The sequence below is a fragment of the Macrosteles quadrilineatus genome, unplaced genomic scaffold (assembly GCF_028750875.1).
Source record: "Macrosteles quadrilineatus isolate MER2022 unplaced genomic scaffold, UCM_ALF_1.0 Scaffold_7__1_contigs__length_78375512, whole genome shotgun sequence".
Taxonomy (NCBI): domain Eukaryota; kingdom Metazoa; phylum Arthropoda; class Insecta; order Hemiptera; family Cicadellidae; genus Macrosteles; species Macrosteles quadrilineatus.
This window is the reverse complement of record NW_026542600.1, coordinates 56,627,228-56,655,030: the sequence shown is the minus strand read 5'-3', so window position 1 is coordinate 56,655,030 and position 27,803 is coordinate 56,627,228. Positions and strand designations below refer to the sequence as shown.

General features: G+C 32.8%; 1 protein-coding gene across 1 annotated transcript; it reads right to left on the bottom strand.

Moving 5' to 3' along the window:
• Window positions 1-806: 806 nt before the first annotated feature.
• LOC128997879 (uncharacterized) lies at window positions 807-27,803 on the bottom strand. Its single transcript, XM_054423657.1, has 3 exons — window positions 27,415-27,803; window positions 3,235-3,495; window positions 807-2,155 (listed from the first exon to the last, which is right to left on the bottom strand). Exons 1-3 carry the CDS (start codon window positions 27,776-27,778, stop codon window positions 1,962-1,964), a joined length of 819 nt encoding a protein of 272 aa, XP_054279632.1. The 5' UTR covers window positions 27,779-27,803; the 3' UTR covers window positions 807-1,961.

The following is a 27,803-nucleotide window of genomic DNA, read 5'->3' as shown; positions in this document are numbered from 1 at the left end:
CATACCACTTAGCCACATATATATTTAATATTTTAAATTCAAATCACTAAAAAAACACCTCTTTTTATGACAACTTTAAGGATGCTTTTAGTTAGCATTAAAAATTTGTCTATCAAACTTCACCAAGTTCAAAAGGTTCGAATAAAAAGTAAAGGCAAACCCGAATAGCTTAGTTAGGTCAACATTATTTTAGTAAAAATCGTGATATTTCAGTTATTTTTTTATTAGATCTTTTCGAACTTATGGTGTCGTTTGATAGGAAATTTTAAATGCTCAATAAAATCGTTCAAGACATGCTTTTATTAAATTAAAAATGGCCTCCATTTTAAAATTTTGAATTGGATTAAGATGATTTTTTTCTAACATGGGTCTGTTTTACTTCAACATACATCCAAATTTCATAATGGTCGGTTTAAAAGTTCAAAGATAATAATGTTTATGTAAAAAAATTGCGGATATCTGGTTAACAAAGTGATTCTGGGAAAATTTTATTCCTAAATTTCTCTTTATTTTGACCCATAGAACCATTTTCTGGAGTTTGGATGTTTACGTACGGGACACCCTGTATATATTAAATTAATTAATGTGATTCTATTAATAAGAATAACACCAGGCTAGAAATTATAACATGTAAGGATACAACTAATAAAATTTAATAAATAAATAAATACATAGATAAATAAATAACTAACTAATAAATAGCGTACTGAATTTCAAATGACAACAATGGCATTCAAAAATAACATTCAGAATTAATTAACAAATTATCAAAACAATAAATAACAATTAATTAAAATTTACGACAAGAGTCACAGTAATATTAAATGAAGAAGAAAAAAGTAAACACTACTCATTAGTTTGAATTATAAACTTACACGGAGTTTCATTATAAATTATTTAGTAAAAGTAAAATTGAGCAATGTTTAGTAACACAATTTGTGCAAACGTTATATAAGTATGTAAACCACCACAATCTGTTGGCACCTTATTATAATATATAATAAGTGCAAATGATTAACTACTTGGTAGAAAGTTAAATTTTACTAAACTACTAAGTTTATCTATTAACATTGAATGACTAAGTCAGACATTTTTGATTATTATAATGACATAGTCATTGTTTACTTGAAATATTTTGATTTGCAAAATACAAAAAAAATATACAAAGTTAGACGTTTGAACGTTAAATATGGGCAAGAAAACCTATTCAGGCATTAGTTTTGATTCTGCCTGCTGTAACATAAAAAAATAATAATCCCAAACGAAACCCCCCTTTCTAAAAATCCATGATCCTTCCCTTATCCTGTAGCAGAATAATTCAAAATTATAGAAAACACCTTTATATATCAAATAGTAAAGAATGTTTTAACTTACAACCAAAATCATAAGGCATTCAGGCTAAAACTCTCAATAAATAATATAAAACTCTTTGGTGTCTGGTATTTTTAAATACGAATCTTTTAAGTTCAAAATTACGTTTCTTGATTAATATAAATCCAAATCACTACAATTTTGGCAAAATATAAATTCAACATTGAACATAAACCTCACACATTAAGTAACTGATAAATCATAGCTAGAAAACAATCAATGGCAGGTTTAAGTAGCTTTTTAAACACTATATCAACACAAATATCAATATGAACATTTGAGATAACAGCTGATTGACTATATATACTGAAGTTATCAGCTGATTTTTCCCAGCTGTGCCTCTGTAGAACGAGGTTCATAGTGGACTTGATCGAAATCGCAAATATGATAACCTGGAAAATTAAATCGTTCTTACCAATATCCTACGATATCAATCAAAGTCATTTTGATATCTGCTGTTCATCTGATAGTTCTAACTAATTACTTGAACCTTGCTTTAGGCATTTGGTAAACTTCAGTATCTATAATCTAAAGTAAAACGCCGAACATCTGGTAGTCTTTGGCTACTGAGGTTATGAAGAGGTAAGGGTTTACTGCTTGTGAGCCCTGTAGACGATATCCTGGGCGTCCATACTGCGGGGGTAGTTGTCGTAGCTGCCTGAAGAACCACCCTGAGCGCTGTGGTAGGGGCTGTTGGTAGGGGTGGGCTCCGTGGCAACAATGCTACGTCCCCAAAGTCCTCCCCAGCCACCACCGTGCTCGTGCTCGTCGAAGTCGTGGTGTTCTAAAATAACAAATATTTAAGATCAGGAAGGTTGAGAATTTTTTTTTAAAGAGATCAGAACTGTTGAAATGAATGGTGTTCATGGGTCTTTTTCAGAAAATGCATTCTCAAAGACATACATGGGGAGTTCTTCAAAAGTTTATTTTTATTTCTTGATGAGTTTAATTCGTATAGATTAAATTAGTTGCGTACACTGAGCTAGAAATACAACTGGAGGTAGCACTGGCACGGACACTAATGGTAGGTGTGAAAATACAATACTTAAAATGCTACTAAAGTTAATATTGTAAGACCAACTTTCTAGCCTATTGCTCTTTTCTCTTCGTCTTTTTTAATACGATAAATGAAACCAAGATGGATGATTTGTCTTCGAATTAGAGAAATTTGGGCAAGTGACCCTAATGTTTTAGTGGCCGGGCCTTGTTCGCAATTTGTTTCTTTATTTGAGTAGGGAATTGCAAGTTAATTTAGGGTAGGGTTAATCGAGGGGGGAGTAACATTTGCCAAATTGAGGAAGTATCTCCGTGAAATTTGAAGTGCACGTGTAGGTTTGTTGGACTCCATTATGCGAATTCTAACGGTCAGCTTGAATTTTTATAAGTATGACAACTAAAAATTTTAATGGATTCAAGTGGGTAACAGCAAATGTTAACTAGAACTAATTTGCCTTCACAGTACTATGCAATGGGATTTTCTCTTTTCAAATTGAGGAAAAGAAAGCAAAAGGTCGCTTAATTCATTTCCAATTTCCATTTCTAATCATTGTATCCATTTTCATTGAATTGTTGTTTTGTTCTTTTTATTTTTGAGGCATTATTATTTATTTTAATTCCGATACCACCATTCATTACTGTCTGAGGCACGCAAGATCGCTGTTTCCATAATTATTTGTTTTTACAACACAAGGACGTATAGCAGTCTTCGGGATGAGGACTCTACAAATCCTCAAGAGTTCAGATTTGGCTTTTGTTACGAGAGACTAAGAATGAAAGGATCATGTATCTACAAATCTTCCTTTATAACCGGTCCTAAATTATCGACACAGATCAAGTGACCACAGATGCATATTCAAGACTAACCTGGCTCGTAGTGGTGCTGATGATGAGCGTTCTCGTAGTAGATGACCTTCTGGGGATGATGCTTACTCTTGATATCCAGCCAGATCTTGACGATGTTGCTGACGACGTAGACGATAGCGACCAACAGGAACTTGAACTGTAAGAAGGTCTGGGCAGCCATCAGCAGCATCTTGATCTTCTGCTTGATCAGCAGTCCTACGATGATCAACTTCAGGATGGCCTTTTTGATCGCCTTCTTCACCTTCTTCTTGTGTCCTCGAGCTGCAACAATTTAAATGTTGGTTAGGCCTATAGCCTTTAACTGATTGATGGTATGTCAACCCAAAATGCTGATACCATTATTTATAATGTATTGGATCTTTATTTTGCAATTTTAGAATATCTTTTTTTATTGACTCAGTTTTTTATTTCTCAATCTAGGCTTATTCTCTATTGTCTTTAGAAGGCAATTGATGTTGTATTAAATAGTTGTATATCTTGGTTGAATGCATGCAATTTCACTACGGAAACCATATAATACTGGACAGATTGAAATCCAAACTTTAGACATAAAAGGGCAATAAAGAATATCTTTAATTGGTATCATTCACTAATATAGGCTACATAAAGGTCAAATATCCAAGTATGACTATGTATTAAGAACCCGAGGTATTATCTTTCTTTAATATTTTGGCAAAACAATGTCGATCGCTCAAAACCATTGTTTATAAATACCTTGGATTATCGCATGAAATCCTGTTTACAGTTTCTAGCATCTACAAAAATTATCATTAAGTTATTATTAAAGTACATAATATTATGTCATGTGTACTATGCTTGTGTGGCCTCGCAAATTAAAAATTATCTTTATTATGAGGAAATAAATTAGCCGTACTAATCTTCAAATTTTCACTTCAAACTAATATTTAGGTACTTTTATGTGTGTTTAATCAATTAAGATAAAAAAAATTAAACCTGCAGATATTACTTAAATAAAGGCAAAGTAATATTCTACAATCAGCTGATTTTCCATTTTAACATTTTTTTACGGTTTTAGAACACCAAACAATGAAGGCATAAATAAAACGTGAATGCCTTCATTTCTCAAACGCTATACGCACATAATGCATGCGTGTATATAGTGTGTTTCAAGTATGAAGGAGTAGCCACTGCCGACATTAATGCATTGCGCTGTCTTCGAGCAAAGTTATTTCAATAAAAATACAAAAATACAAAAAATTGCTATTTTATTTATTCATTTATTTTAGGTAACCGGTTTTTCTAATCACTACTAATAAAAACCTTACCCACAACAATTTAGACTTAAGTTCAGTGAAAGTAAAAACATCAAAGTTAAGGATAAATTAAGTCTTTATGCTTATAACCTAATGTGGACATAGGGACATAGATCCTAAGGTGGACATTCATAGTATGGACATAAAATGATTTGCTTTTTCATTGTTATGCATTTTACCATGGCATATATGATTTATCATTTGGAAATAGTATAAATGTGTTTAAATTTTTTAATAGTTTTTTTTTTATAAAACTGAATATATAAAGTTCAAGAAGTAAGCAGGATGGCATTTTAAATTTAACTAAAGAGAAGTATTTTGTGCACTTTTATATAAGCATATTTATTTTTGGTTACTTCTTATTAAAACTAACTCTAATGTTGCGATAGTGCTTTGTTGCATGGGTTTAAAATGTCTGAACATTTTAAATCAAATATATTTTATCCAATAATTACAGTTCAACAATTTTGTATTTGTTCGTTCATATAAATAAGTAGTTGATAGATTCGATTAATCATTTATCTTGTGTGCAAGTACTGATTGTATATTTTCTTCGTTCTTCAACCCATCCTTCATATACACTTGTTTTATTTCTGTACACGAATATTTTTGTTCTATTCAAAACACACCCACCATTTCCCCAAAATACATTACTTTTACTTTTCGTAGATAAATTCCAAAAGAGTCAATTATCTCAAATAAAACAAAGGTTATATCTACGTTGATAGAGCCATTTCAATTTACAAACTAGATTTGTTTCAAGCTTAGTAACCCTTCTGAGTGCAAGCCAGTTCTTCCGATATACTCTTTTTGAATCTAAATTACTGCTAATTTATTTTTTGGAATTTCTTTGTATAGCGTGCTTTGATTTTCATTCATATTTCCATACTGCAATACTCTAAGGTTTTGCACGATCCAATACTAAGTGATTGAAGTATTGGACAGCACAAGATTCTGGTTTTAGGACCTCAAAGCCCAAAAAAGATTAAGTACATACAAGATACTTGATTTCATTTGATTTCACAACTCAATACTTTAATACTTTTTAACATTTCAATAATCTGTGTTTAACGGATTACCTTATCAAAGATTTCTACCAAGAAGTTGGTAGCTTAACTAATAGTGGTATTTAATACTGTATCTTAAAAATAATACAAGAAGACTGGGTTCTACTTTAAACTTCTTACACGAATCTGTGTTGAGCTTGTTATTGACCACTAAGAACAATAAAACTTGCTGTTCAAGATTTTATACACCCGTGTCAAAACCTCAGTGAATTACACTCAGTACTCAAGGTCTGACGTATGCAAGATTTCCTATGCAATTTTGTTCACTGATAAACTCTTTAAATATTTAAGATCAAGATTCTTTGACGCTTCAAGACTTTGACTAATCTTACAATCTTACACAACATAATACTCAGTGTTCGAGATCTTTGAATTCAAGATCATTGTTCAAGATTACAGGAGTTGAGGTGCTAGTTCCAATCCCTGCCAAGCTTCTCTGCACACACGCAGAATCCTGAGGGACATTGATGGACATATCAAGGTCAGAAAACATGTCTGACCTATCCAACCACTCTCCAGCTCTTGACCTCTCCCATCTCCTACTTTTGTCTTTAATTTATTCCTGTTTCGTTCAACAAATTGTTTCAGGACAATTGTTTTGTTTTACTTATATTTAATTCATTGATCTATGAATCCTATCAATGAATAAAACCTTAATCTTAGGTGGATGGATGATTCAAAATTTAATATTTCATATGCTTAGGCATGCTAAAGACTTTACAACATTTAAGTCAATGAGATTTATACTTAAGTTGCATATAATGATCAATTTATATTTAGTGGCATAAAATACTTTAACAAGGCGTCATTTTTCTACATTTAAGTTTTACTCGTATATAATGTTCAGGAAATATTTCGAACCATTAACTTTACGTACCTTAAATTGGGACGTTTTTCTACAGCGCTGAGTCATGAAGCATATTTTCCCCTGCTCCGGTTTTCATTAATTTAATAATGACATTAACATTATTTTAGCCTTGTAAAGTACACCGTCTTGGGTTTAGCTGGGTTCTAAAAATACATAGCTTATCTCGTTCTGGATGAAAATTCTATCTTTCTAGATTTATATGGTTTGAATAAGGTTACCGTCCCAGGGTTTTCGTGGTAACTTTAAATTATGAAACAGATTTTATTTGTATTTTCCTGACCCAAGGGGTGAGAGTTGTTTTCTATGGTTTCCCAATCATAATGTCTTTCTTCACAGGTAAATACTGGTAATTGTGAATACTAATAATTTTCCCACCTTTAACAAATGAGTCATTTTGTAAGAAATAATCACAAACTCTGTTAAGAAATAACTCTCCAAATCACTCAAATTGTTGAGTTGAAATTCAAGGTACCTTTTTAGTATCTAGCAAAATGAGCAAGGCCATACAATAATGTTTTGTTTACAACGTGAATTGGTGTGGCAATCCATAATCTTTGAATCCAACTGTGATCAAATTGTTAGAAAAATTAATTTAGTTGTGTTTAATCATTTAACCATTGATTATAAATATAGCCACCACAACACCGGTAACGCCTACAGCTCACTTCGCTCGGCCATTAATGTCGTCGTCCATCATTCCGGGATTCCGAGATGGACTTTTACAGTGTAGGTTATTCATTTTTTGGAGTTTTATGAAAGCAGTTGCAATAGCTCTCTATCTGGTTTCAGTGCTCAATATGTAAATAAACGGAAACTGGTATTAGGATAGAATTTACTTTATCGCTCATGAGCACTTATAAAAGCCGGTACTGTTAAGTCGGAGTGGTTATATATTTCGTATATTATTTACTGTAGGTCATTCATTTGACCTATAGCATAAAATGCATAAAGATCTGCATGAAATGAGTTAGATATCCAATAACATTATTCTTAAGTAGGCCTACTGATTGTTTTAAAATTAAACGCATTACGTATTTTCACTGCAAATAAGTAAAGATACGTCTAATAACACTTGAAAAATCTATTTACCCCAAGACGGTGAATGAAAGTTGGAAGTGGTGATCGATTCCGATTGGACACTCCGATCATCATCAGACCCAATAGTTGGATGATTTTGGGTAGTGTACATTCACTTTCATTACGCTCCTATTATACTGGAATTTGGTTCTAGTTTTGAATTAAATTCCAGTGAGATAACACTTTCATTTATACTAGTAGATTGACAATCTAGTTCTAAACTTAAAACGCAAATACGACCTTTTATCTTTGCGACTCAAACCCTCTTTTTAATTTTTATTGTTTGAATAGAATACAATACATATTTTAAAAAGTTGCTCTATTAAAATTTTGAATCAATACTACTGAAGTGAATTCGAGTATGTAGTATTTGTATGAAACGCACTTTGGATAGCAAGACAAATACTTAAAGTAATTTTCCACTTTAAATAAAGCCATTTAAGTTTACAGTCAGAGTCAATTTAGAGCCATGATGGAAAAAAAGGTTGTACAGGTGTGAAAGTACTTTCCCATTTCCAAGGGAGAGATATTAACATAGTTTAGTAATGACTGTAATAAGTGAAATTGGAATGTTCATGGTTGTTGAATTATTTTATGACCCATGCATTTCCAAACTTTGATGATTGAGAGTGCTTCGCAACGGTGTTAAATCGTTGAATAGAAAAGGTTTGTTCTCGGTTATAATATACAGGGTTAGGCAAAATTCTGGAACCCCCCAGTTAACTTTTTAACGCGTTGCAGTAGGAAAACCAAACTCGTCACATATTTACATTATAAGAAATTGCACTTTTTCATCAAAGTTACAACTTTGCCCCAGTCCCCAAAATGGTGTATTTTGGGGGCAGCTCAAAATTTTCAAATGTAAACACCTATCATGTGACCCTCATATTAAAGGGGTTCTTAAGAAAAATTAAATGGCGCAAACTAGAGGTCAATATCGCACCCCTAATGAAATTGGCAGTAATTTTTAAATATCCACTTTTAACTTTTTAACAGGTTATAGCAGGAAAACTAAACTCAGCATACCTTTATAAAAAAAAAGAGAATTCACCTTTTGGCCAGTAGTTAAATTTTTAAAGTTAACTGGGGGTGTCCAGACTTTATCTTGCTTGCTCATCTTAAATAATTAAAATGGTTGCCATTTTGATTAGAGGCGCGATATTGACCTCTAGTTTGTGCCATTCAATTTCTCTTGATAAACCCTTTAAAATGAGGGGTCACATGATAAGTGTTTACATTTGAAAATTTGGGGCTGCCCCCAAAATATTTTGGGGGCTGGGGCAAAGCTGTAACTTTGATGAAAAAGTGCGATTTCTTATGTTGTAAATATGTTCCAAGTTTGGTTTTCGTACTGCAACGCGTTAAAAAGTTAACTGGGGGGTTCCAGACTTTTGCCTAACCCTGTATGAATGTTACCACAACTGGTAAATCATAGTGTACATAATCAATGGCCTCAATGATGAGTACTTAGTTTAGTTTTAAAGCTAATGGGCTCACCAGCTTTGAGTGTAATATTAATACAATTTCAGAGACGTAGTTTACCATTTGATGTAATTTAAACCAGTCAATATTTATTTCCTAAAGCCCTGCCTACGATTTTTTAAGGTCATGAGCAAACAATAAAATGAAAACGGCAATACTGTATATCCATAAGATTTTCCTGCACAACTTGTGTGTAATTTCCGCTATCATGTGTGTAATTTTGACTAATTTAGTCTTGGGAGTTCGCAAACTGACACCAAAATTTTCTATAAAAGTATAGATTTAACCTTTGACACTCACATCCATTAGATCTTTACATCTATAATATATTTAATTTTTATTCTTGATATTTTTATTAGATAATTTACAAGATTTAGAATGCAATTGGACAATTTCTAACCAACCATGCCAGTCTAAAAGCGTAATAGATTGCTAAGTAAAGCATTGTTTTATATCCTGATCCCTTGTTTCATAATATAAAAAAATACAACATTAATAACACCTATAGCTTTGAGAATCCAAATCGACTTATGAATCAAATTTGGATACAGCTAGTTCACATCAATGTGATGTCTGCTTCAGTCCAAAGTCGATTAAAATTCAGCTTATTTATGCTCTAAACTTTGATAACGATATTGAGAGTACTAGAGCAAATCCATCAATCTCCCCAGCAGTTTCCTTAGTCTCATTACTGACCACTTCCGCAAAATAAGATAATTCCTGTGCCAGTGACACTTGCTTGATATAGGTTCCAGACCCAACCGCAATTCCAAGGCAATTCAAATCTTGTTGAGATGATTTATGAAAGTGCATTTTGAAAGGTACTGACCACAAAATTACAGTGGAAGTATACCATGCATTTGCGGTAGAAGGAAAAAGATTGTTTAGTGGAATTATCATTGGAATCATCGTGTTATTTGGAAAAGTACCCAGTCTAAACGTTGGTGGTTTAGTTTTCTCACAGTTCAATTTTTAGTTTGCAGATCCCTGTTTTAACGAATACGTGATTGTCCAAATAACACACACACACACATATATATATATATATATTAAATAAGTATACATTATAAATATTACAAAACAAATAAATCTAAATTACAGATATTACTAAAAATTTTGATTCTTTCAATATATATATTGGATGCCTGCTCCATCTTCGAATTCTCTAGCAGATCTCTATTTTTCCGAGATCTTCTCAGACACATGCTTGTTGCCCTTAAAATTGAGCAAGTCAGTCTCGTCCTTATCCAATTGACTACTAGGCTGTAAGGCTTAACCCATTTTTCTGACAATCTTTCAGCTAATGCTCTTATTAGTGTTTGAAAATCATTGCCTAGGATTCCGCAAACTGATGTAATCAAAGGGGTGAAAGAGGCATTCCGGTTCTCACAAGCTGTCATATACTTTCTTTTCTTTTCTTCTTCTGCATTTTTTATGACATTGTCATGAGGTTTGGAAACATATGAGGGAGCATCGGTGTCTACGACACGGATATCAAATAATGCATCCCTCTGTGTTTCCCACACCCCTCTACATGCCAAGTCAGCTTTGATTGCAGCCCCGTTTGCATTTCCATTCTCTGCTATAAGGGGCTCTTTAATACAATTCCCCCATGCCTGTTCCATTATGTTTCCTAAAGTATCTCTAATTTCATTGTGCCTTTTTATAATTAGGCCACCTACAGGACATATAAGGGCATGGTCTGTATTAAATTCTTTTCCACAGCCATCACATTTGGTTGGTAAATTGATTGGTGTCTGACCATATCTCAGTGCCAGGGAATCCCTAAATTCTTGGGGTGACATGTCTAAATTTAATTTCTTCAGGGGTATACAGGATAACCAGCTGCCATGTTTTGATTTAGTGTCAGCATTTCGTAGTATTACATTTTGTCTGTGTCGTGAAAAACATTTTACATTTTCATTTAATAATTTGTTTTCTTCAGTTTTCTTTTGTTCTCTATGGATTTTAATGTCTTTTTTAAAGTATCTTCATGCTCACTGAACTCAAAAGAGGTTTTTAATGCAAGAGATTGTAATAGAACGTCGCACCCTCTTTTTGAAGTTTCATATATGTGTTTTGATTGCATAACTGGATCAGCCATCCCTATTCCTCCGGTTTTTACTGTTAGATGAAGTAATTCATGCTCTTCTTTACATAGGCCTTCTTGTAATCCAAACAGATTGGGGAAAAGTGATGTTCTTATAGTGTGCTGGATTGGACTGAACATTTCTGGTTCAACTTTTACTACTCTCTGGAAAAAGGTCCATTCTGCTTGTAATGATTTTGTAGCAACAGTATGGGCTGATTGAGGGTGTTTTTCAGCAATCTCAGCAATATTTCCAACACGCTAGGTCCAGGCATTGATCTTTTCTGCTGCAATTTTTTTCTTTTCTTCCTCACAGCCAATAAAGCCTCCTAAAAACTTGCTGCCATGAACTACTTCCATTCCCTCCTTTTGTTTCATAGCTTTTTTGGGAATTTCAAAATCATGGTTCCAAATTAGTTTGGTTTTTTTGCTTGGGGGTAGTATCCATATTTTGGACCCATTTCTTTAAGTTTGAAAAAATATATATGGTTCATCTAATGAGGAAAGCTGAGAGAGGGTTTAATGTTTTCTTAATAGCAATAGTACGATTGTGGTATCGAACATAATTTTTCAATCAACTGTATTAAGTAAAACTTGATACTGTAGTGGCAAAACTCAATTTTACCATCAACATTCGACACTTTAAGTAGACATTTAATCCTACAGAAAAATGTGAAGCATATTTACCGTGTACCGTGTGTTTTATATCTGTTTACAATTCAGTGTTCTGATGCTGATTAATATTTTATCTCTTATTTGATAAGTATTGCAGTGTAAGCTAAACTCTTTGGTTCTAACACCGTAATACTAGCAGTCAAATACATGGTTTTATTTTGTCGTAGTTATTTTAAGGTGAGTGCAATAACAAGTCTTGGTTGAGTTGGTGATTCGCCACGATGCAAGGCAGCGATGTCGTGGGTTCGAACCTGGTACTCATTTAGGAGTTACAGCGTGTTAAAACTAAGAAAAATGACTTGCAGTGTACATTCTGCGCCATGTAGCTCCTCAACGAGTAAGTTTAGAGAGAAAATGGTAGGAGTAATTAAGTCATAAAATTGCATCTACATTCTATTAAGACCATTAAAAAAATATATTGATTCAATTATTTCAAAAATGGCCGCCTTTTTCCAAAAAGGCAGAAAGATTTAAAATAAGAAAACTATGTATTTTATGGGGTTCTTAGAATGTAGATGCAGTTTTAAGACTTATTTCTCCAACCATTTTCTCTCTAAACTTACTCATTTAGGAGCTACATGGCACAAAACATACACTGCAAGTAATTTTTTCTTAGTTTTAACATTGTAACTCCTGAATGAGTAGCTTTAGAGAAAGAAATGCCAGGGATAAAAACATTTTAAAATTGCATTTACTTTCTAAAACAATCATAAAATATAGGGTCTTCCATAAGAAAAATAAAGTTGGTGGCCATATTGGAAAAATGGTGGCTAACATTATTTTTTCAACTTGACCAACATTTTTTTTTATAAAAAATCCAAGGCAGTTACAATTGTTATATCTTTTATAACTTTTGAATAAAATAGCTGGCACACTTATATAAATCACCCTGTATAAAGAAAGCCATAATCTTACTCAAACGATACCAACCATAAACATATATGGAAACAGGTCTTCAGCTAATCCATAAGGATGTTAAATCTATGTTTAACACATTTTAACTTGCAGAATAAAAAGCTCTAGCGATAAAAAAACAAGTTATAAAATAAGGTTTGATCGCCATTTTTTCTACCTCGCGAACTGGTTTCAATGGGGTATTGACCCAAATGATTTGTCTAATAAAGATAATCCAAATCGAACCGCAATTCCAGATTTCGTGTTTGAGCAGTTTTGGCTGGTCATTCCGATCTCACTTTAGAACATATCCCGGATCGGCCCAGTTCTGATAATGGTGACAACTTTTTACAATCTTGGCGAGAGTATTAATTAAAAACTAATCGCACCGGTTTCGCGAACCGGACTGGCTTGAGCTCCACTGGGGACCGAGCGCGACGGATGAAGGCCCGATGTTGAGTACGTATAAGGATTGCTGCTTTCATGCGGGTCCGGGTTAGGTTAGAGGGTCATCACCCGTATCTCTTTTTCCCTTTCCCACACTATCCGTCCCCCGTCCCTTGTCCCAGTGTTTCTCACTCCCCGCTCCTTGTTCCACCTCTTCCGTTCCCTGTTCGCCTGTTCACCTGCCTTCTCCATCTGGAAAGTTTGTTCAACCAGTTGATATCTAGATCAAACGTCTCTGTTAGCGGACCGATTACATTTTATCCCACTCTCACAAAGTGCCAACTTTCCCCGCCTCCCCATTTCAAAGATCGACACGATCCACTAATTGCCCACGACCGGTTCAGCCCAGACATAGGATACGTTATCTCTGTCGAATTCGTAAATTGATTTCTTAATGAATGATTCGTAGGTTTTGCATCTCATTCTTTCTCAGCAGTTGATAGCTTGGACTCATAATTTGACTCCATGAGTAATCAAATCTGATTTTCATTAGTGAATTTACACATATTTATTTTCAATTGACTAATTAAATAGTTTATCGATTAAACTGTTCGATGGTAATTAATGTGGTTATCTTTTATCTAGTAATGTAAAGGAAATTAGGTTTAGGTTGCGATTTCGCCTCTTTAAGCTCTACGATATTATGAATAAACTAATATAGAGATTAGTGAACATGATTTTTGAATTTGTCATAATTTTTACAGAAGTTAAAATGTATTTTTTTGTTTTATCGGTTTTTATTATATATTGTAGTTATTTCAAATAGTTTAGCGTGAGTAATACATTTCTACAAGGTATTACGTTTACACGAACTACATAATTATGGCTTGTAAAGTTCAAATAATTTCCAACAGCCATACAAAACAGAGGTAGTATAGCCAATAGCTAAATGTTGCCACTGTCTTGTGTTCAATGTGATTTAAAGTACAGGAAAAAGAAATATTTTTATTTTGAATATAGTTCCTGTGCTTATTATAACTTAAGGAAGGATCGTGGTAGGTTTCGAGACTTAAAACGTTCATAATCTCTATTGTGGAGACCAGGGTTAAATTCCCAACAATCAACACATTTTGGCCGTATGATAATCTTTTGTCAGGGTTTCAGTCTGCTTTATCTGTAAGAACCTTTTATGAAATCCAAAAGGGATTGGCTTCTTACGCAGGGGTCGTTTCTTAAGTGGAGAACTTTCCCCACTAAAATACATAAGATAATTGTATACACTTCTGATAGTAAAACGTAATTATGTTTATTTATTGTAATGTAACAGAATAAAGTGTATTGTTTAGTAAAAAGCTAACATTAAAGCGAATAGCATTCTAAATACATTTGCACATTGATGGAATTTGATAAGGGTAATAAGAGTATTTTTTTGTAAATAATAACTTTAATAAATAAATATACCTTAAAAACTAATCAAATAAATATAATTTTAAACTAAAATGGCACAAACAAATGACACACAAGAGAAAGAATAGGTACAAATTACAGTTGACGTATTTTCAGCAAAAGCATGGGCATAAATTAACTGATAGATTGACAGTGTGACTTTAAAACATTTATAGGAAATCATTGTCATTAAATACCTTAATGCTGAAAAAAGATTATTCCAGCTAAACAAATATTAAAAATGAAATATTAATCGTATATAGTGGAGGTATTTTTAATACAAGCTACATAAAATTGCAGAAAGAAATAGCTAAATAAATCTTTATGATCATGTATTTGTAAGTACCGTATTTTTATACCATCGGAATTGTCAGAATCCACAAATAAAAAAAATATGTGTTCAAAAGTATCTTTAATAGACCTAAACCCATTCTCAAAATTATATTTTCAGGGCATTTAAAAATAATACAAAGAAGATGATGGTCGACGAATTCATTATATAAATAAAAATAAAAAACAAGAAAAATAAGGTTAGGTAAAACTAAACATTTAGGATGCTGGAAACAAGAAAACTAGAATCAATTAAAACAGATATGTCTTATTGTATACAATATTGAGTCGTAGGCATTGAGTATTTAAATATATAGGTAGCACGGATAGGAAACAATGAATGGGAGATCAAGAACAAGCAGAATCTTGTTTTATAGATTGAAAAAGATTGGTCAAAATTTTATTTATATGATGTTAGCAATTCTGTTATATGGAGATAGGTATTACCGTAGTCTTTATGGGAAACCGTGGTATTTTTTTAATTTCAGAGGTCCCCAGAAACTAAAATGACTATTTGATTATTTTTTACTTTGTAGATTTAGGTAAGCTACAAAATAAAAAAAAATGTGTCCAAAGGTATGATAACATTCGTAAATAAATATGCTCCAATTTGGAGGGAATCTTATCAAATGATAATGCGTTAATTTTATTTCCTAGTTTTGTGGAATACAGAAGATCAACTTGTTCTAGTGGTAGAGCACGGGACTTAGGTATCTGAGTTCAAATCCCACCAATTACCAATGGACTTTATCTACGCGATAATGCCTGGATCCTCTAGGAGTAGCCAAGTGCTAAATAAAGTGAAAATGGTTCCGGGTTCGACCTAACGTCCTAGGATGTCATAGTGGGACAATATATACGATGAAATTCACATTTTTAAATACCTATCAAGCAGTGCTACCTATTATACAATCCATATACCATAGTTAGTTGGCATTAGAGTAAGCTCTAGTGTCAGGCAGTTGTTTGAAATATGCGAGTCTATGAGCGGCATCAGCGCCACTCCTGCGGTGCCAAAGTCCGATTCCTCCCAGACTCTCGTGGTCCGAGCCTACCTCGTATTCCACACCCTCTGGGGAGTACTCCTCCACCCCATGGTCGTGTCCATGGTGCTGAGTGACGTGTTTTATCTGAGGCTCGATGTATAGGACCTTCGGCGCCGTCTTCTCATGGTGAGCCCATTTGACCAACGCGAACGCTTTGACTACGTAGGCGAGCACGTAGATGCCCGCGAAGATCATCACCTTGAACATGGCAAATGTCTGCACGCTGTACAGGAAGAGACGGATGGCCTGGGACATGACGTACAAGAAGACGAGCAACTTAATCACAGCCTTCTTAATCAGCTTTTTGGCCTTCTTCTTCTTGTGGTGACCACGAGCTAAACAGAGTGAGTCAAGTGAGTCAAAAGTCAGTCAGTCACAAGTCGTTAGTAGCAGTAACAGTAAGAGTAATAAGTAACAGTAAAAGTAATAAGTAACAGTAAAAGTCAATAGTAGGCCTAAATAGTGATAAAGTCATTTGTACCAGTGATAAAGTCATTATTATCGCTGAAAAGGTTATTTGCAGCAGTGAAAAAAAGTTTGTAACAGTGAGCAATTATTTTGTAAAAATAAAAAAGTTAAGAAGTTAAGTAATTGTCAAGTCAAAGTCCAAGTCAAACAGTATAAACCTTCATCCTAAAATGTAGGTAACGTAAAAAACTGAAAATATTGTACCTCAGTGAAGTATTCAGTACTGTCTTACGCAGATTGATACCAAGAGGCTAATAAATAAACCAAAGTAATAACCAGTCAGTAAAGTAAGTGGTGCAGAAATGCCACCTATTGTACCTCAGTCTGTAGTAAAAGTGTTAAGTGATATAACAATATGTCAGTAAAAGGTTTCCTCGTTCCGACGTCATCACCATCACTTTCATAACTTAACATTGCGTGACGCGGAACGACAACTATGCACAATTAATTGTGATGATCTTAAACAAAGAGTATACACGTGCATTGCTAAGTGTTAAGTTTATTTACATCTTGTCTTGCATTGTTTATTTACAGAAGTATGTGATTTGTTTCCCCTTTTAAATGACTGATTTGTCTTACTTAACAATATTAACTGTAAATGAAAATATCAAAAGTTACGTTTGTTTAAACATTGTAAAATTCACAGTTTTCTTGTTTTAGGGTATATCATCAACATTCGATTCCAATGCAACAACAAATGGGTCTTTGATTAACTTTCTCCTCCACCATAACAACCAATAGCTAACCAAACCACAACAATAAAAAACGATTTTTAAGGAACCCCTCAAAGTTTGTGAACTAATCGTTGCTGTGGCGAAGGAGGGGGAATAGATCCTGAACTTGACCACACAGGTGTGGATGACGTAACCATTCCACAGCAGGTCCTCAGCCGGAACCTTGTGACCTACTCACATCCACATCCTAGTCTCTAACGGCACACGCCTGCGCAGCGCCAGCGGACTACGGTCTACGCATGCGCGGATGATTCAGACCGCCCTCTGTTTTACATAAAATAAGATTTCTCTAGGTGGGATTTCCTCGGACGACCCACTGAAAAATTTATTGTTTCCCCACTAACACACTTCCACCCGACGACCTTTTAAGGTCTTTCAATGGAGAAAGTGGTCCTTCGAGACGGATATTTCTTCTCCGCTATCCCTCGAGCATTTTTATCTTCAAAAATATTATCCTATCGCTAATTATTACATTCAAGAAGATTATTCACAATGTTGCGTTACGATTAATGTTTTTCAAGTGAATGAGTGTGAAACATTTAAAAATAGAGTTAATCTTTTAAGAGATTGCCTTAATATTTATTAGAAAACAATTTTGTTACCGATTTTAACACATTTCTAATAAATTATTAGATAGTTTAAAACAAAGGCCAACTTTAATTTATCTTAATATTTATTTTATTCTCGTTAAAAGTGATCCTTTAAGACGATATTTTTATTTGATAAATGGTACATAAGATATTAAAACTCATAGACCACAGTACGTAAGTAATATGGACAAATATTAAAAACATTGGTTTTTCTTATCCTGTCACAATTAATTAAACAAGTGCTTTTTAGCCATGTCATTTTTAAAATTATGTTAAATATGACTTCATATTATTAACTTAGGTAAAATTTTAGAAATATTTGAAATTTTTACAATATGCTATAAGTTATATTCTGTAGCATCATATGTTTTTGTTCTGTTTCTTCATACAAACCCCCAGTTCACTATAAATAACTTTACATATTAAAAAAATAATAAAGTAAAAGAAGTTTAATACATTTATTTCGGTTATTACTATACTAATAGAGGTATCCCTGAGTTAGAGATTTATTTAATCCCTACTTATAGTGGGTAATGTGAGGTCAATCCGTAACATGTACCTCGTTTTATCTCTCTACGGAGAAAAGTTCTTGTAAGCATGACCGTCGAATCTAGAATCACTACCCGTTAAGTTAATTGCCAAAGTAAATGGGCTACTGCATTACATTGTTGTTTCGCTAGCCACATTGTATTGCCAACTAGCCTGAACTACGCTAGAGAAGAGAATATTGTTGTCATTGCAATGCAGAATTCATTTTAGTGTAACTGAACAGCAAATATTTTTTGTTTGTTTGTTGTTTTTATCGTTTTCTCAACTATGGAACGACGAACAGTTTTTTTTTGTCAACGTTTTGTCAACTCTTGTGTACTGATGATTTTATTTTGTGGTTATTGTAATAGAGAATATATTGTCCATCAAACAATGTACCATATGGCATTATTCGTGCAAATAAAAAATCAAAACTCATGAGAATATTATTCACACAACAAATGCTTGAAATAATAAGCTATAAAATTACACAAGTTCAATGACTTAAAATGCGTATGTATGTGTGTTTTCATTCACACAAAATAAACTTCCAAATTTTGAAGCTTTCTACTCGAATGATAAAATATTTGATTTTAGTGATTAAATGCTGAATAGTAAGTTATTAAAATTTGTCGAAATATCCTTACTCGAAATGAGGAAGAATCTACGGAGAAAATGTCGTAAATGTATATTTGAATATTTTACAAAATCAATGAGTGCCGTTATTCTGTGCCAAATTAAGTAGTAATTTCTATGGTTCCGGATTTTAGAACTTTCGGCTAAGTTTGAGACCATAAACTTACCAAACAAAACTACGTATTTTCCAGGGTACCTTACAAATTGCATTTATATATTTCGAAAGCACTACCCTTGATCCAAATTCGGATGTTAGTGCAAAAAATCAAAATATTTACACCTGCCGAAAGAGTAAGCTATTAATAATAGTAAAAAATCCGCGAACGAAGTTATTAGGACACCACGTGCTGAAGTTATGTAGATAGGGACGTGTAAGGTAGCGTCCGTCGTCTGGTCCGTGCCGTCACGTCCTACGACGTGATCTCTTTAGGAACGTGAAACTTGGAACAGCGGCGGACCTATGGAACTGAACCGTAACATAACCGCAAAATCGTCGTAATGGGGAGTACTACATAACTCTCACTGTCGCATGAGATAAATGTAAACATGTTTGCAATGACAGTTTGAGTTAAGAAACAAGTGAAATATACCTTTTAAAAATCGTATTTAGGAACGTGGAACGGCAGCCAATGGACAACCTATGGAACTGAACAGTACAAAACCATCGTAATGGAGAATTACTACATTACTCTCACTGTCACATGAGATACATATAAATGCAACATGTTTGCAATGTGAAATGAGTTTGAATTAAACCAGTGAAATATTGAATTTGTGATCAGAAACAATGTTTATTTAGATCAAACAACGATCAAAGGCGTTATTGTACGATGTAGTTTTGTCGGCTTTCTACTACTTTATATACTCCAAAATATTTAATATTTGGAAGATATTTGATAAATTACAGTATTGCAAACAAATACTAACAATTAGTCGGTGTCCACCCATGATTTATAAATGGAAACTGTTTTTGATTAAATAGCACTATTTTAATTTTAAACTAATGTGGTATTAATGATGTTTTAAGTGTTTTAAAATAATGAACAATCTTTTAGATCCTTGGATATTCTTAAATGTACTGGATTTTAATTTGTATATATCCACCTGATTATATTGTAAATACCTTTAAAAGGATATTCCAGTTTCTGATGAATATATACATCAATATAATAATACATTTTTGTAAGTTAACATAGCTTAAAAAAACAAAAAGAACTAACAATTTCCTGGCTGTTTTTACAAATGCATTACATGTTTTGTTATATTTGATCACTTACTAGGGAGATGATTGATCTGTAGATTTTGCGAACCCCAAGAGATTGGAAGTTACATTTTTTACTAAGAATGGTTTTTGTCAGTTAATGCACATAACCGTTAAAGAACATTCACATTGTGTTATACTTTGACAATTTAAGTGTGCATATCTTAAGGACCTAATATCATTTTTGCGACAAAAGGAAACCGCAAATCATAGATTTCCAAACCACCCCAACTTTTTCAGACCCAAAATAATAGATATTAAAAATTTAAATACCTATCTTGAAAGTGTAAACTACTCAAATAATTAAGTGTAAAATATTTCGAGATGAATTTTGAACGGTGGTTTCGCCGACAGTCCTAGGGCGCTGCAAACAGGACACAAACCAAGCAATCATAAACTCTGATCAAGCAGGCAATTTAAGGATAAACAGATATGAGGCCCGTTCGGAGAGATCGAATGTAATCGGCAAATGTGAAGTATTATTGACCCTTGACCTCGGCTGACCTTCAGTCCTTCACTCCCATAACCCACTGACTCAGCTGGCTGTTCAGCGCAGAAGAAAGCTTCAGCAAACCTTTGTGACGTAATGTGAAATATTTTTATTGTTATTAAATAAAAGGTTATTTTATGTGTTTTGAATGAGAGATCTTTGTTGCGATGTGATTACTTTTATTTATTATTAGTTAGAACTATTGATTTTAAATTAGTGGCTAATGAGATAGACTCTATCACGGGAATCTAAAAAAAATATTTATGATATAAATGAAGGAAACAATTTTTGATCGTATCAATACTTTAACGAGCAATCTGCATTCTTATATAAATACGCACAGCACTTCTCTGGAAATATCATAATGTGAAATTCCAATCAAAGAAATACTATAATTATAAAAAATAAATTAATAATCAAATAAAAAAATATTTGTCACTTTTGTGTATATATCTAATTTTGTCGAGTTTTTAAATAAAATACCAAGTAATAACTTTGATTCATCTTGATGCTTCCAAAAATGTTATTTATAGAAAAAGAATTAATCGGTAAAACGAGATTAAGCATAACATATTATAATTTAACAATATTTGTCTTTAAACCAAATTTAAAAAAATCGTCAGATGTATGTATAACAAAATCCCCATTAAGGTGATCTATTAGGGCCCCTTAATAGATCTACAGTGGGCTTTCGACTGAGAAATTATTGGTTGTCTTTCTAAGCCTAATATCGCTAAAACAAAGATTACCATCTCGAATACTTGGACTTTCCCCCGTTTTGCGCGTGAGGACCTTTCCCCGCAGGAAAGTGGAACAAAGGATGACCCGTGACCTGTGGACTGAGGGCACCGAGGGCACCAAGCCCGGGGAAATGGCACCCGACTGGCCTTGGGGGAAATGTCCAATGTCCAACAATGGATGCTATGCCCTACAATAAGGCTCAAGGTATACAGAAATGTGTTTGAAGTATACCACAACTTTAAAAATGAGTATGAAAATCTAATTGCGTTATGGACAGGAAAGTTGACAAATTATTTTATATATTTTTTATAGTTTAATACATAATTACAATTGCAAGTGAAATTTTTTATGGAAATTATTCGGTTAGGGTATACTGTATTATTAAGTGGGTAAATTACACAAAAAGTTAAAGTTGAAAATTTGAAATTGAGTGTAGGGATTTAAAATACCTGAAGATATATTAGATAATTAGTATAGAATAAATTATTTCAAGATGGTGTTGTAAATGAGTCTTGTATTGAGAACAATGTTTTGATAATCACAATAGTAAAAACATCAGGAATAATAAATATTTAAAATAACATATGATTATTGAGGAATGCAAATAGAAAATATATAACAAGGGACATATTGTGTCAGCCAACTGTCAAATTTAGATGATGGTTCAACAAATTTATCAACAGTTATTGAAAAATAAAATCTCTATCAAAAATATTTGAGTAAAATGTAAATATTGCAGAATTATGCAAAATAATTATTTTACTATTTAACCAGTATTAAAATAAACACAATCCTTTTAAACATTTTAATTTTGGGCATGTTTAATACATTATTAAAGTGCAAAAAGGTTTTAGTGTGAATATTTAACAGCAAAAACGTATATTTTAAAATACGAAGTTATATTGTGATGAACAACACATGTTTTCTACTAAACCCTGATTGAAACTACCTCATTACATTATTCAGATTCGAGCCCAATCTCACTTCCATAATCTAGACCATAATTAGTTGAATTGAGGTGTTAACGGAACAGCTGGTATTAATTGGCCTAATTTTACTAATACCTGTTTACATGCTCGCTTCTTCTTGAAAAAAGAGTTACTTCATTGGTGAGTTATGGTCATACTCCAAATAATTTGATTTCCGGTTCCTTAAGATGTAAATTTATGTAAAACACGAATGTATGTAAATTATTAGAGCGAAAATTTTGACCATAAGCATAATAAAAGCACCAATGGCTCTCTGGTGCTTTAAATTGTTAAATATTTTATGTAATTGTTAAATATTTTATGTTTAATTAGATTAAGTTATCCCTATGTCACATTATTTATGTTATATTTTTAATGTCAGGTTAAGTGTAAGAAAGGGCCATGTGGCCCTAACTTTGCCTGAAAAAATAAAGGATTTTTCATTTAATTTCCCTGGTGCAAACTGAAATAATAAGGTTGGTTAAAAATGTTATAAAATAATAGCAAAATATTGATTCGTTGCAAACGATTAGTGGTTCATTGGAAATTGTATTTGATGAATTTGTATAGAAGTTTTTGGTGATTTTTTTAACACTACTATTACTGTGCATTTTTGTCTTTATTTAAAGTATTATTTACTTAGTATACGAACTAGAAGGTCTTTTAACTATGGAATAAGAATGATGTTAGTTATTTTCTTTAATTAGAATTCACAATTACCCTTATTAAATTTGGACAGAAATTTGAAACAGTTTTTGTACAGATGAAGGGAGGATCCAAGATAAAAACAGTGACATGATTTTAAGGAAACAGACAATGGAGTAGGTGTTAAATATGGAGACATACTTCTCGTGCATGGGAACTCCAGAACACTACTGTTTGTCAACGTATCTAGGCCGTTACTGGAAACTAAATCATTCGCGTGAAAACACATTTTAAGGGATAGGAAAATATAAGTATCCTTAGAGTGCCAAACCAGCAGTGTAAAACCAGCAGATTATAATAAAGAGCCAATTTTGGAGAGAGGCTTTTAGATGGTTTTCACTTTTTTTAAACTTTTCACTTTTTAATACTATTTATTTAATAAATAGTATTAAAAAGTGAAAAGTTTTATAGCTTTTTGTAGATATAATTTCCAATTACAAAGAGAAGTCACTTCGCATCATATATCTATAACGTATTTTTAGATAGATAGTTGAACCTGTAGCGGAAAATGAGTGTCAAATAGGTTTAGTATTAAAAATATCAAATAGCTAATTTATTCCAATATGAGAGTGATCGTTGCGTGACTGGCGAATTTTGAACACAAAATTAAAGGTGTTGAAAAATACAATATTATTCATAAAAAATAAAGAACAAGAAGTGTGATTGAGTTGAAATAAATAACATTACAAGAAATGTAAATAATCGATACAAATTTGTTGAATTAAGGGAAAATATTAGAGTCAAATTAAAATGATACCCTCCAACCGATCTTCTAACCATTTATAGTGATGACTGTAAGCGAGTACGATTTGACTTTTAAAACGGCAAATTAAACAAAAAAAGAAAAGATTAACCTTGAGAAAATAACGAAAGATTACCAAAAGTCAGCGATCACGTAAGACAAAAAAGATGATCTATTAGTCAAAGCGCGGGACTTTTGTCCTGAAGACACAGGTTCAAATCCCCGATCACATTCCGTTGTTTATCCGTGCGATAATGTTACCCAGTGGTTCACAGCCAACATTCTATAGATATCTAGAAAAAAATATGTCCCCTCAAAAACTGCCACTAAATCTCAAAAACTCTTCTTTAGCCTACAATTTTTCAAAAATTAAATAACAAACGACATAATACCGCATGACGACGACATAGTACCGTAAATAGCTGTGGTAACTGGTAATAGCGTACAGGCTGTCCCGTTTGTGTTATAATTTGTAGAACACTGGTCCTACTGTTATTATAAAATTAGATTAGGGAAGAAAGGAAGCTGGTGAAAGACTCTATTAGCTGGAGAATGTACATAATAACTGAGACGTGCATTCTTCCCAAAGCGCACGCGACCGGGACAGTTAGATGGAATGATGAATGTAGGATGTAGCGACCGCGAGTGTGCTTACATGCAGGAATTTAATTTATTATAATTTAAAAATTGAGGTACTCAAATATAATAAATTGAATAAGTGTGGTCAAATGTCCTTAAAATATTTCCTGTAGGACGAGTAAAGGCAAATTTTGAAGTTTAGTTTAATTCATCAATGTTAATAGTAAAATAGTTAAAAATTATTTATATTTAAATATATGACTAAAGTAGTCGGTTGCGATATATATTTAAGCAGAATTGAATTTGTCAGTTTATATAAGTAAAATTTAAGGTATTTCAACTTGTGTTAGTTTTTTGTGTTAAATTTATAATGTTTAGTATTTAAATAATCTTTTGACCTGAGTTTAAGTGTTAGTAGGATAGTAATTTAGCTATATGTGATCAGTCATTTTAATTTTGTTCCGGATGAAACGAAAGTAATATTATTTCAACAGGTAGTTTTTATACCGATATTAAATGGTTAGACGTTTAAAGAAAGCGATTAAGGTTTGTGTGACTCCTTTGCGCTTAGTTATTCTTCAAAAATTCAATAGTTCACTGTTTAGTTACTGACAAATTGTAATTGTAAGCACGATTACTAATAATACAACCCAAGCAAAAGAACAATATTTCATTGTAGACTATAATCTTTTAATGGAATAGGCGCAATTCTTGAAACCTGGATGAGAATTATATTCAGTGAATTGTTTATAATTCAAGTAGTTTTGAAATAGGAGGTTAAGGTAATTTAGCATATAAGAAAAAGTTGCATAAACTTTGTCTTGCAGTAGAAACATAAATAAGTAAAATAAATATTTTTTCGTCGCAAGCAAAAAGTATTTTTTCGGGTCTAAAGTAGCATTTTTACTCTCTAGGGAGTAAAATTAATTTTTAGCCTCTAGGGAGTAAAAATCATCTGTTGTAAACAGTTGTAAATTTCGATTGTGACAATCGTATCGATCGAAATTATTTATCGATTGATTTATTAGGTAAGGTCTAAAGCAAATTATCGTCAATTGCTCGACATATCGATGGTATAATGTACTGTAACACAATAGTAGACGAAATGATTGAATCACTTACGAACCTGCTGCTTATTTGCTTATTTGCATTAGCAGAATTGGAAACAAGCTGGAAGTCGTTTTGAGAGGTTATCTTTACATAAAACCTATTTTGTTTTCTAGCTTAGTTTGTAAATTAATGATGCAATATGACGAAAAATAAAGTTCACCACACGGACAAAAAGAGTCAATTTAGGCCCTAGTGATGCAATACGACTATTATATCAAGGTGTGATGAAAATATACGGCGTGAGCTGAAACCAACGCTGAAACCTTAGTTTTTCTTTTAAGATAGAAATTATTATATTCAAATCGAGGACTAAGTAAACAAGGAAATAACTAACTGTATTCAACAAATTGGTTTCTTGAAGCGATCCCAAAAAAGATTTTTCTAAAAAGGACGTATGAGTTCAAGATAACTTTTGTTATCGTCGTATGAACAAAATATCACCAACAGTCATAACATATCCTAGGAAAGTTGACATAACTAAATAATATGTTGATTCAGCTAAGAAACGAAGTACAATATTTGTGTATAGTAAACGTTGAAAACAATTTCCCATTAGTTTTCTCTTTGTGTAATTAAAAAGGGACTTCATATTTTACACTTTTATGTTGTAGTTTTGATGATTCAAAGCTATTCTAAGCTACACGAAAGTATATATGTTGGCCTACCAAAATTTTATGAACTTATTAAATTATTTTTGCTTGAGTTACAGGATTATACTATACAAGATTAAAATATGAATTTATAATAAAACAAATAAATAATTATAATGTAAAACGATGGACTAATTAATAAATTAATTGAAGTAACAAGCTTTATAATTGATATAAGATCTTACTATGAATTATACTAAATTAGTTTAACTACTGGGGTAAAATGTTTTTAATTTGAATTACCTCATTTTCGAAAGAATGATGTGTAATCATCGAATAAGTTGATCTTTTGGCAAAAGTTGTTCACAGTTAACTTTACAACTTTTCGCCACTGGATGGTTTTGATCTTCTTTTGTAGAAAATACTAGTGGAAATTGTTTACAAGTTTTTGACTATATATAGAAAGTTGTTCGAGAGTTTTTAGCCTGTACAACTTTCGAGTTCGTGAAGATTCGACGATAACTCGAAGTAAGTTTGTTTTGCGTGTCGGTGCCCAAAGGCTTCTAGTATTTATTTTTATTTCAAGTAGTTATGGTGAATGAATTTTCGTTAGGGACTAAACAAAACCTAAGTAATTTCACTGTTCTCGTTTGTGCATGTTTTATAACGAAGCTGTCTTCATAACATTATTTGTTGTTGTTATGTTTTCATATATATTTTTTTAAATTTGTTTATACATTATATTTGTTAGAGGTCTATTTGATTGTTCTCAAATGAGAGTTTATGAAATGAAACCTGAAATATTTGTTATTAACTAAGAATGCAATATTGTCAAAGATGCATCTGAGGGTTTATCTATTAAAGTTATTGGCTTAACTAAAGGTTGTTTGTCAAATATTTAATCAGAGGTCAAGTATATACATTTGAATATTCAATCGCTTTTGATGTTAATGTCAATTTGCATAAGAAAAGTAAAGATGACATGTTTACAACTAGCTTGATTGAATGATTAACTAAACAAAACTGATGGTTTATGGATTTTACTTTAAATATCATCAATAAATTGAACTATACTGTGAAGAATTTACGGATTTTGCTGCAGTTGACAATAATAAAATGTATTTGTTTACATTTTGTGTTTGAAATGAACTGGCACCTATATTTTGTATTTTACAAAAAGTTAATCTTTTCAAGTGTTCAAAACTAAAAAATATTTATTTAATTTTATTTGATAATATATAGAAATATATTTAGTACGAATTTCCAAATTTTCTATTAATATTAAGTTTTTATTGTATAACTAGTTAGAAACCCTTTCTCGTTAATTGAATTACACCTACTGATGTTCTTAGGTGGTATAAGCGACAACAGTCAATAGAGAGTGTATATTTGTAACATATTACCTTGTTCAATATCATTGTCGCCACCGGCAGACTTGCCCTCCTCCGTGTCTGCTGGGTACCACTGCGACAACCCAGAGGCTAGCAGGTCTCCTATCCTGTCAATGACGCGAGCCACGGCCGGGGACACGCCCTTGGGCAGCGGGTCATCCTCCTTGTCCCCAAGGTCCTCCAGGGCACGAATCGCCCGGGTCTGGACACAGGCGGTCGGCGAGTCACTGGAAGCACAGAGCAATAGAGAAGGCACGATGTCCCAAGGGTCCGCGGTAACACCCGCGGTCGCGGTCGTGGTCGAACCTACGTCCGCGCCTAACGCCAACCCCGCGCACATCACTAGGCTTATTATCCTCAGGGAGTACATGGTCATGGTCAGGAAGACAACACGAATGTGC

What these genes read in the sequence shown, in the direction of transcription:
- LOC128997879 (XM_054423657.1), bottom strand. Translation starts at nt 27,778, where the DNA reads ATGACCATGTACTCCCTGAGGATAATAAGCCTAGTGATGTGCGCGGGG. An exon ending in CGACAATGATATTGAACAAG is followed by an intron (nt 3,496 to 27,414) that starts GTAATATGTTAC and finishes AAATTGTTGCAG; the next exon opens with CTCGAGGACACAAGAAGAAG. An exon ending in TCAGCACCACTACGAGCCAG is followed by an intron (nt 2,156 to 3,234) that starts GTTAGTCTTGAA and finishes TTGTTATTTTAG; the next exon opens with AACACCACGACTTCGACGAG.